The sequence below is a fragment of the Lissotriton helveticus genome, chromosome 3_2 (assembly GCF_964261635.1).
Source record: "Lissotriton helveticus chromosome 3_2, aLisHel1.1, whole genome shotgun sequence".
Classification (NCBI taxonomy): domain Eukaryota; kingdom Metazoa; phylum Chordata; class Amphibia; order Caudata; family Salamandridae; genus Lissotriton; species Lissotriton helveticus.
In genome coordinates, this window is record NC_136062.1 from 48,834,548 (window position 1) to 48,851,738 (window position 17,191).

The 17,191-nt window shown below is 40.6% G+C and overlaps 1 protein-coding gene across 3 annotated transcripts in view; it reads right to left on the bottom strand.

Annotated features, from left to right (window-relative positions):
- The window catches only part of SLC12A1 (solute carrier family 12 member 1), a 425,119-nt gene that overhangs the window by 398,455 nt on the left and 9,473 nt on the right, over positions 1-17,191 (bottom strand). For all 3 annotated transcript variants that reach the window (XM_078684807.1, XM_078684808.1, XM_078684809.1), the window contains exon 2: positions 5,033-5,620. In XM_078684807.1, the coding sequence (XP_078540933.1) occupies positions 5,033-5,434 (402 nt within the window). In that variant the 5' untranslated portion in view covers positions 5,435-5,620. The remainder of the gene's footprint in view (positions 1-5,032; positions 5,621-17,191) is intronic.

The window sequence follows — 17,191 nt, forward strand, 5'->3', positions numbered from 1 at the left end:
GCCGAAATGCATCTGGGTTTTGCACATGCAATTCACTTGAGAAAATAGAAATAAAAAAATACCTGCAACTGAAAAGCTGAGGAAAGTGTCAGTTTCTCCATTTTTTTGCTGGAGAGCATTTTGGAGTTTTAACACGATATGTATATATATATATATATATATATATATATATATATATATATATATATATATATATATATATATATATATATATATATATAGCAAAACATTCCTATTTGAAAATTAGGCAGTGGCTAAGCGACTGACAAGCTGGGTAGGTTGAGTAAACAGGTGTGAAAAGGGGATGCTGTACTTATGCAGATGTCTGTTTCTTTAAATATGTTTATTCCTTAAAAAATGCATTAGGCGCCACATTTCTAAAAATTCATACCTGCCCTTACATATTCAACCCACTGGTTTCATGCCAGCATTTACATCTCATTGCTCATTTACTTCAACTTGCTCTTCAGGAAAGTCTTGAAATTCAACAGTTCCTATTTTTTTAAAATGGCATTCAGGAGCGTATTTTTTCCTTGAATACAAAATGTTAGTGCTCTAGCTGTCCAATATAGCTCTGTGGTGACGCCACAGTTGATTAGTAGAAAGTTAGCTGACAGACTGCTGCCTGTGTTGAAAGTACATATTTTATCCTGCATGTCAGAATGTTTTACTGAAATGGATGAGGAAGTGTGTACTCACTTTAGATTTAGAAAGCACTAACCATAATTCCTCTGACAAAATGATCCTCCTAATTGTATTCATTTTTCAAGGAAATGCTTTATGTTTTAAAAATTTGATTCTACCAAGATGGCGTTCAGGTGTGGCAGACTTTTGTCATAAATATAGAATATTAGAACTCTAGTTGTTCGTTAGTAGAACCCTGGGGAATCAAATGACAGGCTACTGCTGCTGTTGAAATTGCATGTTTCACTCATAATATTAGCCTTTGTTCTCATATGGCTGAGGAACAGAGTGTGAACTTATAGAAAATGTGTTCTCATTTTAGCTTCTGGAGTACTTTCCATTACGTCTATGATAAAATTATCAGAGAAAACAGCTTTCTCTCAAACATGGTTTATCAAAACCCAACAGAGTAAAATCATCTGAGAACTCACCAGAATGCTTACAATGAGTAAAACACCACCAACAAATGATTAATATTGTGACTAAAATCAGTTTTACCATTTATATGTGCTTACTTTTGTGACCCTCAAACCGGGCATTCACTACAATGCACTTCAATGGGACAATGACCATGAGACCTGTAATGGCACCACAATATGTGGTCCGTGTTGTGGCCATGTATCAGGGGTGGGGGTGGGAGGGCGGCTTTAGAACCTCAAGTCCTCTAATGACTACCACAACATATTGGTCATTTTGTGGCCAGCCGGTCATAATTGACTAGTCCCCTTTAAATTGGCCAATCAGAGCATATTTGGCCACCAATGGTCCAGATATACCTAGCTTTTAAATGCTCCCTTGCCAAATCCAAACCTCTCTTTAAATTCTAATTTCTCAATAACAGCTGAAACAATTTAAATCAAATCACAAAAAGCAGACAATTCTAGATTTCTGCCAAATATAATGTATTTCTGTTCAGCCATTTTTTCTGCATGGGAGAGCAAACTTTCCTGTAGGACTTAACATGAGAAATCACCCCCTTTTGCTTGGCCCTCAGTTTGTATATCAGTGTGACACTTGCATTGTAGGAGCTATAGTAGGTGAACCTTTTTTAGGAAAGTTTCGTGCATATTCATCAAACAAGCAAACGTTATTATAGAAAACAAAATGTGCTGTTCCTATGGAAACTCTGACACAGTGGTGATAGAGACGTTTGAAGGCCTAGACAAAGTGGGCAGTTGCAAGGGGATCCCTGGTAAAGTAAACCACTCTATCTTACCTTTGTCCAATTTTCTATCAGAACCTCTCTACCTCTACTTCTCATCCTCCCTCTCTCTTGTAAGCATTATTTTGCTCAACACTTTCCACCTTAAAATAACAATTTTTGTGCTACACATACGTTTTGAAATATGTATGTATGTGTGTATACACACACATACACGGGATAACATCCATAGAGCATAGATGAGCTATCAGGTCAAAACATATATGGGAATTTACTTTTGCTTTTCCTGAACACTTTCCTGCTAACCCGAGGGCCTAAATATGATTTGGGGTTAAGCTATTTAGGGCAAACCAGAGCCTTAAAATAAAAGAAGCAGAACGAACTACCCTCATTATCAAACTATGTACAACTAATGCATGTAAAATTAGGTGGATCCATTCCTTACAACAATATAAACATTAGCATCAATGACAAACTCTTTGTCCAAACTGTAATTATTAAAAACAAAATGCAACATGAGGAATTATCTTTCAGAATATGCACAACACATTCAATAAAGTGTATAAATGGCAGTTTGTTGAAATTTTTGTATCTGTCATTGTTTTCCTTATAACTATTACAATATACATTTGTGAGCATTGTCTGATATGTTTTATGCTTTAGATTCGTGCAGATGTGGACAAATCATTCTAAAAGTTAATCTTCTACAGCCAAATAACATAGATCTATTGAGGCTTTATAAGTACAATTTGTATAATCACTCTTTCATTTCCTTAAACTACATGCCTTCCATCCTTAGTTAACACATATTTTCACTTTCATTGCTTGGTGAGGAATTATTATGGACGTGCTTCACTGTGTGTCAATTGTAATCTCTTTTGCCCACCTCATCTCCCTCACCCTCATGTTTCACACTTTGTTATAGTGGCTGAAAGTTCTATACAAATATACAAAATACCCTAACAAATAAGATGATCAATAGCAAATTTCATAACATGATTTTCGAGAAAGTCATTTAGGAAGCAATATTTTACGAAGCACTATAGGTTTCAGTTTTCAACTTAATCTAGATAAAATAAATATTTTAATCAATACTTGTAAATACAGATATCCTCTTGACTCTAGAGTTTGTGTACCCTTTTCCTAATTTATCTTATCAGATTTATATTTTCAGTTTCTGTAGCTGTTTCCTCCAACTGGGAACAGTCATTGCAATGTTGCGTTCTGTCCTCTTGTGAAACTTGTTATGCACTCTGACCATGGCACACTGTTTGACTCTGTTCGAGTATTTTTGGGTGCAAATCAGTAGCGGCTGCTATCGAACAGGGGTGGTGGGGTGAAGGGAGGCACAGAGAGATGGGGTGGGGAAAACATAAATAATTAAATAGCACTTACCTACACTGCCGACCGCCGCCTCCTCTTCCTCTGTCCCCCTGTCTGCACTTGGCAGGAAGCACATAGCCTACCAGGATCCCCTGAGCAAACACAACACTGCCTTACAGCAGCGTTGTTATTGGTCTGAGCACAGTGGTTCGTGTTCAGACATGGGCTGGCTGGCTGTTTATTTTCTCCACCTACGTTGTAATGCAGCTTGGGTGCTGAACATGCAGAGTGCGCATGGCGGTTTGGCTGGTTGAAGATGGCCAGCCAAACCATCATGCACACTTTAGGTGCTGCCATCACTCCTCACCCTGTAACGCAGGGAGCCCATCCGCAACCGCTGACTTCAGCTGCAAGCTGAATACAGAAAACACAATTATAATAACGAACATTTATTCTTTATATTCAGCTTGGAGTTGAAGCAGTGGGGCGACGCTCATCTGCCTTAGTGCAAGTTCATGAATGAAAGTACTGTGTCCAGAGAGCATTGTGGTATCTTGTGGACACTGTATTATTTGACAGAACTACCATTTCAAGCTTAGAAAAATGTGGTGAAGAGTCATGTCTTTAGTTCCTTTTCGAAGACCAGAGTGGTTTTGGGGGACGTATTTACGCCAGTGAGATATTGAGCACCAGGCAGGATTGCCTGGGTGGTTGATAATAATGTCACTGTTGTAACTAAATGGAGAGGCCTTTAATGAGCTACCTTTTCAAGTTGTCCTTCGAATAGAGTGGAAGTAGTCTGTCCACAAATGTTAACAGCAAACCTCAACCCACGTGGTGAGTGAACAACATGGGAAGTGCTTGCATCTGGGTCTTTGCAATCACCTATATCTAACAGTTTTCAAGAAGAAGAAGAGAAGAAGAAGAAAACAATCTTTTTGTGTAGGCGTTTCCATCCTACCTTGAAACCGCAATATTTTACGAGCTCCGCAAATACATAAATAAATAAATGCATCAATAAATATGTTTGACTACATTAATATCAGAGTTTTAAAAGTGGTTTTGGTGATTAATAGAGAACTTGAGAAATGTAAGGAATAGGGAAACTACACCAATACCTGTTGCTGTGAGCCTTCAGTGTTAAATGAAAATGAATGACACAGTTTATATCGTTTTTGCCCGGATGCCGGATGAGAAAGAGCAAAACACTTTTAGAGGCGATTATAGGTGAGGAATGACTAGTCAAGTTAGCCAAATGAAGGCAGACACTTCAATTCTCAAATAATAGATCTGTTTTTGTCTCAATAATGCTTGTACTATTTGACTACCACCATTGTGAGCACACTTTGGATACCTGTCTATGTCAGCCCTACAGGCTCCCAATAGTCTTGAAATATGGATGAATGTCATTGGTATATGTGTGGAAATCAATGTGGAGAAGGAGAGAAATTTGCAAGGAACATCCTTATATGTGACAGCACACCAAAATAAAGTTCAAATAAAGACTGGAAGGTCTTTACCAGACTTTCAGAAAAAAATAAAGGATGCTAAATTCCTGCAGTGTTTGAGTTGCAGGTATTTCGTTCTCTGACAGGGTCTGCACTACATGGTAACACAGTGCAATACTTTGCATGCTGCATCTTTAACATTGCATGGTGGTTTCATGTTTTATTTAATTCATGTGTCAGTGTGGACTGAATCCTGTATCAAAACTATGACGAAAACTATACCAGAAGACGTAATTATAAAAACATTATTACAATATGTCTCACTGTTGTTATAACCATGTGCAAAGTTTGTAGATAACCTGATTTTGCAGAAAGTTGTGAGTATAAAAACACACAGCACATATCTTAAGCTTACCTTGGAGAGTTGCTCATGAAGCTCTGCCAAACTTGGCCTTGGTAATTTGGCACCGGTGACGCTGCCAGTATTTCGATAATAGTCAATTTTAGGAACTGCTTCCATTGTGTTATGGCCAAAGGTCTTGAGATAATATGAGTTATTGTGTGTGTCATATGTGTGAAAGACTCCATCTGATTTGACAGTGTCCCCATGGTTGAGGATGTTGCTATATCCAGGCCGATAGTTTATTCGAAGTCCATGGCGGTCATCAGCAAAAGATGTCTCCTCATAGAGCGGGGGGTCTTTGTCTTCTTGGAAGGCTGCGTTATCATGGCCTTCGGTGATAACATTGACCTGAAAGCGGGTAGGACTGCTGGGATTTCCATCGAAGAAAACATTTGGGGAATTATTCATTGACATGGTAAGGTAATCTGTCTAAGGACTCTGAAGCTCAGAATTTATCTATAACTAGAACTGTTCTTATATTAGCAACAAATACAAATTAGGGGATATGATCAGAATGGCATAGCTGCAATGATTCAGATGACACTTGCTTCAATACTTCCACCCAAGATGTCTTCTTGCGTTTATTGTAGATCTCCCCTGCTGCAAAAAAAATAAAAATAAATGAAACAAGAAACAGACTTTTGGTTTCATACTGACTTTAGTTGCAAACATTTTTATTTCTGCAGGAATTAACTAGGAACACATGATTGATTGATTTCATTAATATATATAAGAATAATATGCAGTGTGTTTTACCAATGTAAATGCGTCTCAAATGTTTGGCACATATTTCCATGTCCTGTCTTTTCTAAAATATTTGTTAGGAAAGACAACATACAAAACGGTATGCACCATTTTCATTTTGGTGATACATTCTCACACTCATTCACAAATTGCTGCTGTTCTTTCAGAAATACAACTGTATTTTTATCAAACAACTGTTGTTATGTTATATTGATCTGTATAGCACAATAATCACCCAAGAGGGCATCCAGGCACTTGGGGAGGTGTGTAGGTGTGAGGTCCTCAAGGTGCTTATACAAAGAGCCAGGTTTTCAGCTTCTTGCAGGGCTTAGGAAGTGAGGAGGAGGCTCTGATTTGTTGATGGAGGTGTTTCCATGTCTTGGATGAGATGTAGGAGCATGAGCGACATCCAGTTTTGCTTTTGCAGATGATGCTCCAGCTGACAGTGGTCTAAACATCCCTTACGGGGTATCCAACTCAAGACCAAGAAGGGCTCTGACATTCTCGCACTTCAGGTAATGGGGTTCGACTAACTCCTAGAGGGATTTTTGGCTTTACACCTACTCACATGCTAGGTACACTTAGGTACATCTAGAGCGGCATTGTAGGAGTACGCACACTTTTATCATGCATTTTATATTCATGTATTTATTCTTGCTAACTGCAAGATGGTAGAACTGTGCTGTACTTTTATATTCACGGTACTGCTAATCATATATCTCTGCTACTGTCTAGTGGTTGTTGCAGCTCATATATTTTACACGAGAATAACAACTGTTCAATAAACTCTTAATGAAACGCTCAGACTGTTTTTTCTGTGTATCTCTGAGATAAACTAAAATGAGCATGAGTTACTGAACGAAAAGTAGTACATTGTTTCCACGATCTTGAGCGATCAGGGTAGTCTTGTTCTAAGGTTGCCAGAAACACATCTCTCCCCGATAAGAGGAGACACAGCACTGTGAGCTAGCTTAATTGCAAACAGGCTAACATTTCTCGTGGGGGTGTATGAAACCAGTCTGCCACCAATCCCACAGTTTATGTTATCCAAATGCGCAGGTCCTGCATGGGTACTATAGGAACTACACGACAGAATGTGTGCGAGTAAGAGTGAGGCAGAGTTTTGGTCTCTGGTGGGCTGCTGAAGTGAATGCGGCTGCTCAGATATTCTGGTCCTGTGGGTTTACGGCTTGGTAAGTGTGATTGAGAAGTTTAAATTGGCTGCGCTTGTGAAGCTTCTTGAGGTGCGATGTGATGTGGGTGCGACTGATGGACCAGTTTAGAAAAATGCAATAGCAATATTAATATTATTTAACTTCTATATACTGTTTTCTTTTGTTAAGCTTATATATTCAGCATATCCGATACGATCACTACCATGCAAATATTTATACTTATTTTTATAGTTTCACTGGTCATTTCAATACTTGACTGAAAGACTATCTTATAGATTGTCACCAAATTAAATTTGCCCATCTCAGAATTTTGCTGCGGATAGTATTTTAGCCACTGTTTTATTGTTATGTAGTGTGGGATCCTATGATTTGTTTACTAATATTTCACTTAGTTACAGTGCTATTGATGTTTACCCCTACAGCTATTTTCCTATGAAAGCCATTCTATTGTATAGTACATGGCTCCTAACTCAACTTACCATCATTGTTTGTCTATACCTCAGATACACTACTAAACTTTCAGGATTAAGATGTCTTTATTTTCAACAGATCAGACTCCTGGATGCTAGCAATCCTTGTCTGTTAGACCAGACCTTTATTGGTGTGGTCAGCCCTAACCTTTTTAGCTGCCGACCTGATGTTTTGACCTTGTTTTATGAGCCTAAGTACTTGATTGCGTTTGGCACTGCTGTGCAGTAAAAAGCACAGTGCTCATCATATGCATACTGTGGATCAGTGTATATATGATTGTCTGATTTGAGTTAGCTGTAAGTCCCTTGTTATGGGGTAAGACCTATAACAGGGGCATGTATCTCGAATGGATTGGGCTACAGGTTTGCCCTAGTGGAGCCTGTGTGCATGGGTTACAGGAACGCGGTTTGGCATTTATAAAGTGCCATGGTTCTGCATGTTTCCTGCTATAGTAAAGGTCTCCCTGGTGACAGGGTGCAGTGTTGGCAAGAGGTTGGGCAGTTGTGTCTGTGTGTTACCTGCAAGAGTCGTGAATGACACCAGATGGTGTGTTCGCTACGATAAGCCCTACTTCTCGCATTGGATTAGCATGAGGGGGTGTAAGGAAAGGCTGTCGAGCATTATTTTCGTACGGGCAGAGTAGCAACAGTAAAGTGTTTGGTATCAATGAGTTCGTAATTGAGAATTCTTTCTGGTAGGGGGGATTGCTTGACATTACAATGTTAGAAATGTCATTTTGGGAAAGTGAAAATATAATTTTTAGAAACCATCATTATAATTCGAAATTAAATAATCTTCCGTGATGTAGCATTACAGAAACAGAGAAGTTAAAAAACCATCTGTTAGGGCTTTGGGTTTTGGGAAGACGAATATACCCGCATCAATCTCAAAATATGACAACCTCTGAGAGGATTGGTAAACTGAAAACTAGGAAATTAGGTTTCAGCTCTGAATGCGGCAGCATCAATTTTAGTCACCTCCTTACTCACACGTAGTTGACAGGTAAAAAGGCAGGAATATTACGCTTTCTTCTGCTTAGCTTTACCACATCAGAAAGACAGTACAATATGTTAAACATGCCTTCCAACACCATTACGAATACCAGTCGAACCTTTCAAAAACATCCAGCATAACAAATCAGACAGCCCATACACATCCTCACGTACACATAGAAGCACAAACCCAATCTTGTTAGAAAAGTGTTCAACCTTGCAATACAACAAATTGCCCACCCATTCCAAAACCAATCGCTAATAACCCCAATATGAACAACTCTGCACCAAAGCCAGCTTGCTGACAAAGAGACGCTGCCCTAATAGCACATGCCATCTCAACCTGACAGGCACTGGACAATTGTTCATCCCAAGAAAGAAGATCCACGGCAGTGTCCTAAAGCTTTAACATGCTGACACAATTTCTCATCTCAAAACTCCAACTTGATTTGCTTCTTCCTTTCATCCTATTAGGAATCATCACTAATGATGTCACTAACTAGATATATAATTTAAGACAGTAAAGCCTCACTGGCGAAGGACACTGAAAGAGTCAAGAACCATGAAGAACCCTGTATGGCTTAGAATGCTGAATTTCAAGAAATCGCCGGGATTCATTTGCCACCGGTCCGTGCTCAGCCCTGTGATTCACGCAATCAAGACGCTGGGAACCATATGCAGCAAGGCTACGTAGACTAACTTTTGAAGCCGAACTGAGCAAGCCGAACGTATGAGAGGCTGCTGATTACGATATACAAATACGGATGCCGGGAACCATACGCAGCCGGCTTACAATAACCATTACCAAAACAGGAGGAAATACTTGGTTTTTAACGTGATAAAGCTGCTGTTTTTCAGAATATCATCTTTGGAGAACCTATTAACGTTTAATTTACCCGGGGATCTATTGCTGTGTAATCCGCCCTATATTGGCTCAATTCTGGCACCATGTGTTGGTATCTATAGAAATATGATGGTACAGTCCTGAGGAAGACACAGTTGTGTCGAAACGCGTAGACAGGAAACCATCTTTTTATTGTAACATATATGTACCTACTCATGTGTAAATTCACGCATATGATATAATGCTGGAATATTTTATCATGTATCGATACAAATGTACTTAAAATCTTTTTTTATCATTGAATCATGTTTTATAATAGAAATTAAAATACACTTAATGTGCAAAACGTTTTTCTGATTATTTTCTCAAAAATCATTTTGAGCTAATGTCATTGTTTATGTCCTAGTGTTCGATTGAGGATTTGCCTGGGTATTTTACTCACATACACAACTCTGCACCAAAGCCAGCTTGCTGACAAAGAGACGCTGCCCTAATAGCACATGCCATCTCAACCTGACAGGCACTGGACAATTGTTCATCCCAAGAAAGAAGATCCACGGCAGTGTCCTAAAGCTTTAACATGCTGACACAATTTCTCATCTCAAAACTCCAACTTGATTTGCTTCTTCCTTTCATCCTATTAGGAATCATCACTAATGATGTCACTAACTAGATATATAATTTAAGACAGTAAAGCCTCACTGGCGAAGGACACTGAAAGAGTCAAGAACCATGAAGAACCCTGTATGGCTTAGAGGGCTATGAGGTAATTCACATAAATAGGAGTTCTACATAAATGTTGATGTTAACATACATCACAGTCCCTGTGAATGCATTTTAGGTCTCACCTCCAGACTGTTTAACATCTTTTGTGATCAATACACGATACAGAGTAGGCTTTGGGTCTGTCGCTTACTCATGATTGAAAGGCTTTCTTGTTTATCTCACTTTCCTTCTTCTGATTTGGTGGCTTTTCTCCCTATTCCTATATCCTGATCAAAGATCATTTCAGTCTTTGTGTGTTTTGATTTGATGCCATATGTCCTTCTACTCCTGATGTCAGGCCATGCATTGCAGCGCATATGAGGAACTATTTTCTCCCTCTCCCTATCTGTCCCCACTTCCGTCACCTCACCACCTATAGCCTCCTATTTATTAAAAACGACCTCCTCTTGCCTACTTGCCTACTCTGCCTCATCGGGCTCCAGTTGCCAGTTTCCACTGTGTGATCAGGCGGCGATCTTAATATGCTTTTTTAACCTTTTTAAGTAGGCCAGGTTTGGATGTGAATTCGTGTGGTGGGTGTCTTTCAATGAATGCTTTAAGAATAATAATTCTAACGCAGCAATAGCAGATGTACAAGCATCCGCACTGGCCATCTTTGAAGGGACTTTCTTTCAGCATAAAAAATGTACTTAAAATGGCTGCTGTGCATGTACACACACTGCAGTCATCTAAGAAAAAAACAAGTATTGGTAAAGCCAATAGGATTTATGGGCAAGAACTATTGGCTTTGCCAAAGCTGGTTCATTTACACATAGCCATTCAAATTTTGTTAGAAGGCCAAAGTATTTATATTGCCAAGCTAAAGCTAAGGTTTTGGGCCTATAAATCAAGCTCTAAAATGTCTTTATTTGTGTGCAATGCGTGTGCACCTCTCAAAACAGGAGTGGTGCCAAATGTACGAGTATAAAGTTACCATAGTCGAAATGACCCAATGCAGTAGTTGCAAAGACCTGGAGTAAATCCATTACCACTCATGGCCAATCATTGGGATTGCAACCTCCTCCTATATAAATTTATGGAGGCACAGACTGAAAATAGAACTCCATAGTAAATAAAGATAAAATAATCTAATTTATTTTGACTTGTTAAAAATATATATACATTTAATTTACTGCTTCAAAAGTATATATCTATTAAAACATATTTTATAGTATTTTAATATGTTTTTAAATTAAAAATAAATGTAACTAATTAAATACATTATTACATTAATTTAAGTTAGTTCTATACATAACTTTATGCAATTGCCAATATTTATTATGTAAATACAATCATTTTTCTTTAGGTGGTGTTTTTAACAAAAATATTTAAAAAGGAATTTTAATTTGATTTCATCTATTTATATGAATTAAATATTAAACTCAAAGTTACATTAATTGTATACAGCTCTGACTAATAACTTTTCACATTTAGGCAGCATTCTCCATTGCCGGGGTGGAGCTCTCTCTATGTTAAAGTATAGGGAAATGTTTTAAAGTTTATTAAACATTTTTTAAAGCAGCAAAATAAGTATTTGTTAAATATTAATGTGAATTAATTTAATATATTTTATTTATTTATGTGGAGGTGGAGATTAACGCTCACAGGTTTGTGATTTGCATTTTGTAGTACAACTATAGTACTACTTTACACACTACAAAATGCAGTTCGTGAATTGAGCCCAAAGTGTTTACTATGTCTCCCACTACTATCATATCAATTAGTTAGTCTAGTCTATGAACTATGACATATTGGCATTGACCACTGTCAAAAATCAATGTGGCACTAGGTGAAAAAGCCAAATGAGAAAATTCATGAGAGATTCTACAGATCAACTAATGTGAGCCACGAGAGATAGTTACTCATAGCTATTCAAACATTGTCATTCATCAAATGAGGGCACATATTTGTGACTGTAATTTTGAGGCTTTCACCTATTTTATGGTATTTTAGGGGCAATTGATATAATTAAGTGCAAGTTACATTAGACCAATGTTTTTGCACCCATTTGCTGAGCAGGGATAACTGTACTTTTGCTCATTTTTTTTTTTTTCCTCATTTCACCTTAAGCATCTGCAATTTTCACATAAGGACCCACTTCCAAACCGGGCGCCCTGGGTCCAAGCTCTTGCATTTGCTTTTAGGCCGACCAGGCCAGCTTCCTTGTACGAGGCTTGGTGTAATCATTGGACCGTAGGGGGTTAAACCAACCTCATTTCTGTGCCCCAGCTATTTAATGGTACCCAAATATTCCCCTCCCCTTGGTCCAGTCTCGCCATACTCAATACTGCTCTCAGCCAGATCTCATAGTGCGGTGGCTCGGGGTCTTTCCACAACCTGCAGATCTCTCTGCGGGCCACTAATATCAAGCAGAGGAGTAAACCAGTCGATTTGTTAGACAGTTGATGAGTAGGGTTATTTTCAATACCAAAAACAACTAAAGGCAAATTAAGATTAATCATTTGTGAGCATAAGTGACCTATCCTCGTGGGCTTGCCATGCATTTACCACCTGGTGTTAATTTCCCGCACAAACACGAGTGAGTGCAGCTTGCCCTCGTCTCTTGACAGGTGCTAGGGTAAACACAGGCACAAAATGTACAACAACCCTGTGAGTGACTAGTTGCACCCAAGGAGTTCGCTTCTGGGAGGTGTTAACCGAGTGGGTGCTTTGGGTGCTGGTAATGCTGAATCTTTTTTTTCCATAGATAATAGATGAAGATCCCATCTCTAAACTTTCAAGTTTACAAGGTTGGGATAACATGGGATATTGCTGAATTAATGCCTCTTTAAGTTGTAGGACCATAAATTGTTCCCTAAGGGGTACATTTGTGGGAGCTAAAGCAGCGTGCCCCGAGAGAAATGTTACTTTAAAAACAGAGTAGATCAAATGATGCATGAATCTTCAGGTTTTTTGTTAAGCATAAATTGAAATCACTGATTTCTAGTTTTTCAGTTATTCATGCAGTGCATTGTTTTCCTGCTCCAGTGATCTGTTGGTAACTTCCAGGTCAGATTTACATTTGCTAATGTCACCCTCTATCCTTTCCTTTACAAACGTACATAGTATTATTATCATTATTATTACTATTACTATTATTGTTATCATTATTATTTTGTTATTATTGTTAATTTTAGTCGTCAAAGGACAATCTCACTTGTAGTATTCCAAAGTCTAAACATAGAGGGGGCGTCTTCCTTACCTTGGTGACTGCGGGGGGAGATAGTGCACATGAACCTAAGTGTACTATGGTCCAGAGTTACTAAAAATGAGGTAGTGCGTTTGAGTATGAAACTCTACAGCTCTGGGTCACGGGACATGAAAAATATTAAAAATAACATTGTCAACAGCGCTAAAAATACTGTTTAAGCCCTACGCTTTGCCGCATTGTGCCACAGCACAAATGCGGCAAAGCGTGACATTTGTCTTGTCTGCAATTTGTACAGAAAGCATACGCAGAGCATTATTGCAGCGTTTAAACCAGAAAACACGGCCCTAAAGGTCTGAGTGATTAAATGTATCCATCTTGGATATAAAAGGTTTAGGAGGCCCTTAGGTGGCTTCCCAGGAAGCCCAGTCCAATGTATAACTAGCTGCTACATCTAAGCTCCCGCTCCCTGTTACGGCTGTTAGATGTAATTATACTGCTGCTAGCATCTGATGACACTTGAAAATTAATTTTCTATTTTATGTATTTATTTTAAACTTGTTTTTATACCATCTAAGATCGATTTTCTATATTATGGATTGGTTTTATTTCATTGTTTTTTGTAAAGGTTTTAATGAACCATACACAATAAAGATATATATATATCTCCAAAGCACAAGACGTCCGACACGCTTTCAGAATCCAACAAGAAAACACCGTATGCCAAGTCCAAGGGTGTTTATTCACACAAACTACATGTTTCGGCTTGACAAAGGCCTTGCTCACGTTGTTTTTGTAAAGGTTTTAATAAACCATACACAATAAAGATATATATATATATATATATATTCCTATATTCCTATATTGCAGCAACGCCGAAAGACGTCACTGCTTTGGTAGCAGGTGCCTTTTGTTGGAGGGTAAGAGTGCTGCGGGGATCTGAGGTGGACACAACAAACCCACTGGGGCTTTTACAAACATTTTACTGTGCAGAACGACACATCAGCTCACTGGAGTATGAAAGGGCACTACTAAGACCAGAGAGCCACGGGGTGGCCACGCCCACCAAGGGCGGGGAAAGACTTAATGGTGCCGAAATTGCCGTGCCTTTGATTCTGCAAGTCCACGCCTCTGAAGAAGTGCTTATGCATGAAACGCGTCAGGCTTTGGACGTTTGATTCCTCTGTTGTTCCTGCCTTTATCCTCGCAAGCATCCTTCAATAAAGTATCCCTTGTCAAAGAACTTACCTGTAGTGCGGCCGTCTCCTTCACAGGCAAAACTCAGTTTTGGATGTAAGCGGTCTCGCCTGAGCCGCGGAGAAAGCTCCGATGCAGTTTGCATTCCTGCAGCAACGCCGAAAGACGTCACTGCTTTGGTAGCAGGTGCCTTTTGTTGGAGGGTAAGAGTGCTGCGGGGATCTGAGGTGGACACAACAAACCCACTGGGGCTTTTACAAACATTTTACTGTGCAGAACGACACGTCAGCTCACTGGAGTATGAAAGGGCACTACTAAGACCAGAGAGCCACGGGGTGGCCACGCCCACCAAGGGCGGGGAAAGACTTAATGGTGCCGAAATTGCCGTGCCTTTGATTCTGCAAGTCCACGCCTCTGAAGAAGTGCTTATGCATGAAACGCGTCAGGCTTTGGACGTTTGATTCCTCTGTTGTTCCTGCCTTTATCCTCGCAAGCATCCTTCAATAAAGTATCCCTTGGCAAAGAACTTACCTGTAGTGCGGCCGTCTCCTTCACAGGCAAAACTCAGTTTTGGATGTAAGCGGTCTCGCCTGAGCCGCGGAGAAAGCTCCGATGCAGTTTGCATTCCTGCAGCAAACCCGAAAGACGTCACTGCTTTGGTAGCAGGTGCCTTTTGTTGGAGGGTAAGAGTGCTGCGGGGATCTGAGGTGGACACAACAAACCCACTGGGGCTTTTACAAACATTTTACTGTGCAGAACGACACGTCAGCTCACTGGAGTTTGAAAGGGCACTACTAAGACCAGAGAGCCACGGGGTGGCCACGCCCACCAAGGGCGGGGAAAGACTTAATGGTGCCGAAATTGCCGTGCCTTTGATTCTGCAAGTCCACGCCTCTGAAGAAGTGCTTATGCATGAAACGCGTCAGGCTTTGGACGTTTGATTCCTCTGTTGTTCCTGCCTTTATCCTCGCAAGCATCCTTCAATAAAGTATCCCTTGGCAAAGAACTTACCTGTAGTGCGGCCGTCTCCTTCACAGGCAAAACTCAGTTTTGGATGTAAGCGGTCTCGCCTGAGCCGCGGAGAAAGCTCCGATGCAGTTTGCATTCCTGCAGCAACGCCGAAAGACGTCACTGCTTTGGTAGCAGGTGCCTTTTGTTGGAGGGTAAGAGTGCTGCGGGGATCTGAGGTGGACACAACAAACCCACTGGGGCTTTTACAAACATTTTACTGTGCAGAACGACACGTCAGCTCACTGGAGTATGAAAGGGCACTACTAAGACCAGAGAGCCACGGGGTGGCCACGCCCACCAAGGGCGGGGAAAGACTTAATGGTGCCGAAATTGCCGTGCCTTTGATTCTGCAAGTCCACGCCTCTGAAGAAGTGCTTATGCATGAAACGCGTCAGGCTTTGGACGTTTGATTCCTCTGTTGTTCCTGCCTTTATCCTCGCAAGCATCCGTCAATAAAGTATCCCTTGGCAAAGAACTTACCTGTAGTGCGGCCGTCTCCTTCACAGGCAAAACTCAGTTTTGGATGTAAGCGGTCTCGCCTGAGCCGCAGAGAAAGCTCCGATGCAGTTTGCAATCCTGCAGCAACGCCGAAAGACGTCACTGCTTTGGTAGCAGGTGCCTTTTGTTGGAGGGTAAGAGTGCTGCGGGGATCTGAGGTGGACACAACAAACCCACTGGGGCTTTTACAAACATTTTACTGTGCAGAACGACACGTCAGCTCACTGGAGTATGAAAGGGCACTACTAAGACCAGAGAGCCACGGGGTGGCCACGCCCACCAAGGGCGGGGAAAGACTTAATGGTGCCGAAATTGCAGTGCCTTTGATTCTGCAAGTCCACGCCTCTGAAGAAGTGCTTATGCATGAAACGCGTCAGGCTTTGGACGTTTGATTCCTCTGTTGTTCCTGCCTTTATCCTCGCAAGCATCCTTCAATAAAGTATCCCTTGGCAAAGAACTTACCTGTAGTGCGGCCATCTCCTTCACAGGCAAAACTCAGTTTTGGATATATATATATATATATATATATATATTGCCAAACTTTTCCAACCAGGGAAAACAACGGGTCGCACAGCCAACCTGGATTCAAACAGTGATCCTTTTTATTTCAGTTATTTCAAAAAAGGGCAACAGGCGCAGAGATCTGCGCCTGTTGCCCTTTTTTGAAATAACTGAAATAAAAAGGATCACTGTTTGAATCCAGGTTGGCTGTGCGACCCGTTGTTTTCCCTGGTTGGAAAAGTTTGGCAATAAATAGCGGCTTGGTTCTGCCGCAGGACACCGCACATACGTGAGCGCTGCGCAAACTCCCGCGAAGGAACCGCTGTGGAGGTTATATATATATATATATATATATATCAAAAGCATCCTTCAAAGAAGAACACGGAGACCAAGGGGATTGCAGGTCAAACAGCTTGTTTTATTCTCCATTCAGCAATGGCGGTGAATGCATTTCGGCACTTAAAGCCTTCCTCAGCGCCCAACACTGCAGCATGTCCTACACCAAATAGCTCCTTCCTGCTTGAATAAATGTACCAGCACCTGGCGCTCCTCCCCCTAATGTAATCGACACATCCTGTTGAATCCGTGATCCAATGCAGGACAACAACTCCCAGAAGGCACTGTGTCGGCACGACTGGGACGGTGTCGTGGGGGAGTGAGGCAGACGATAGGTCCCTGCTGGCTGACAGGTAGGTGGTAGTAGGCTCGAGGCCCCAGAACAGTAGAAAGTCAACGGCCATTGTCCTTGGTCCCCTTATGCCGCTACAGCCAGAGCAACACAGGCAAACTGCTGGGCAGGGGTAGTCAATGCGGACTTGTCACCCA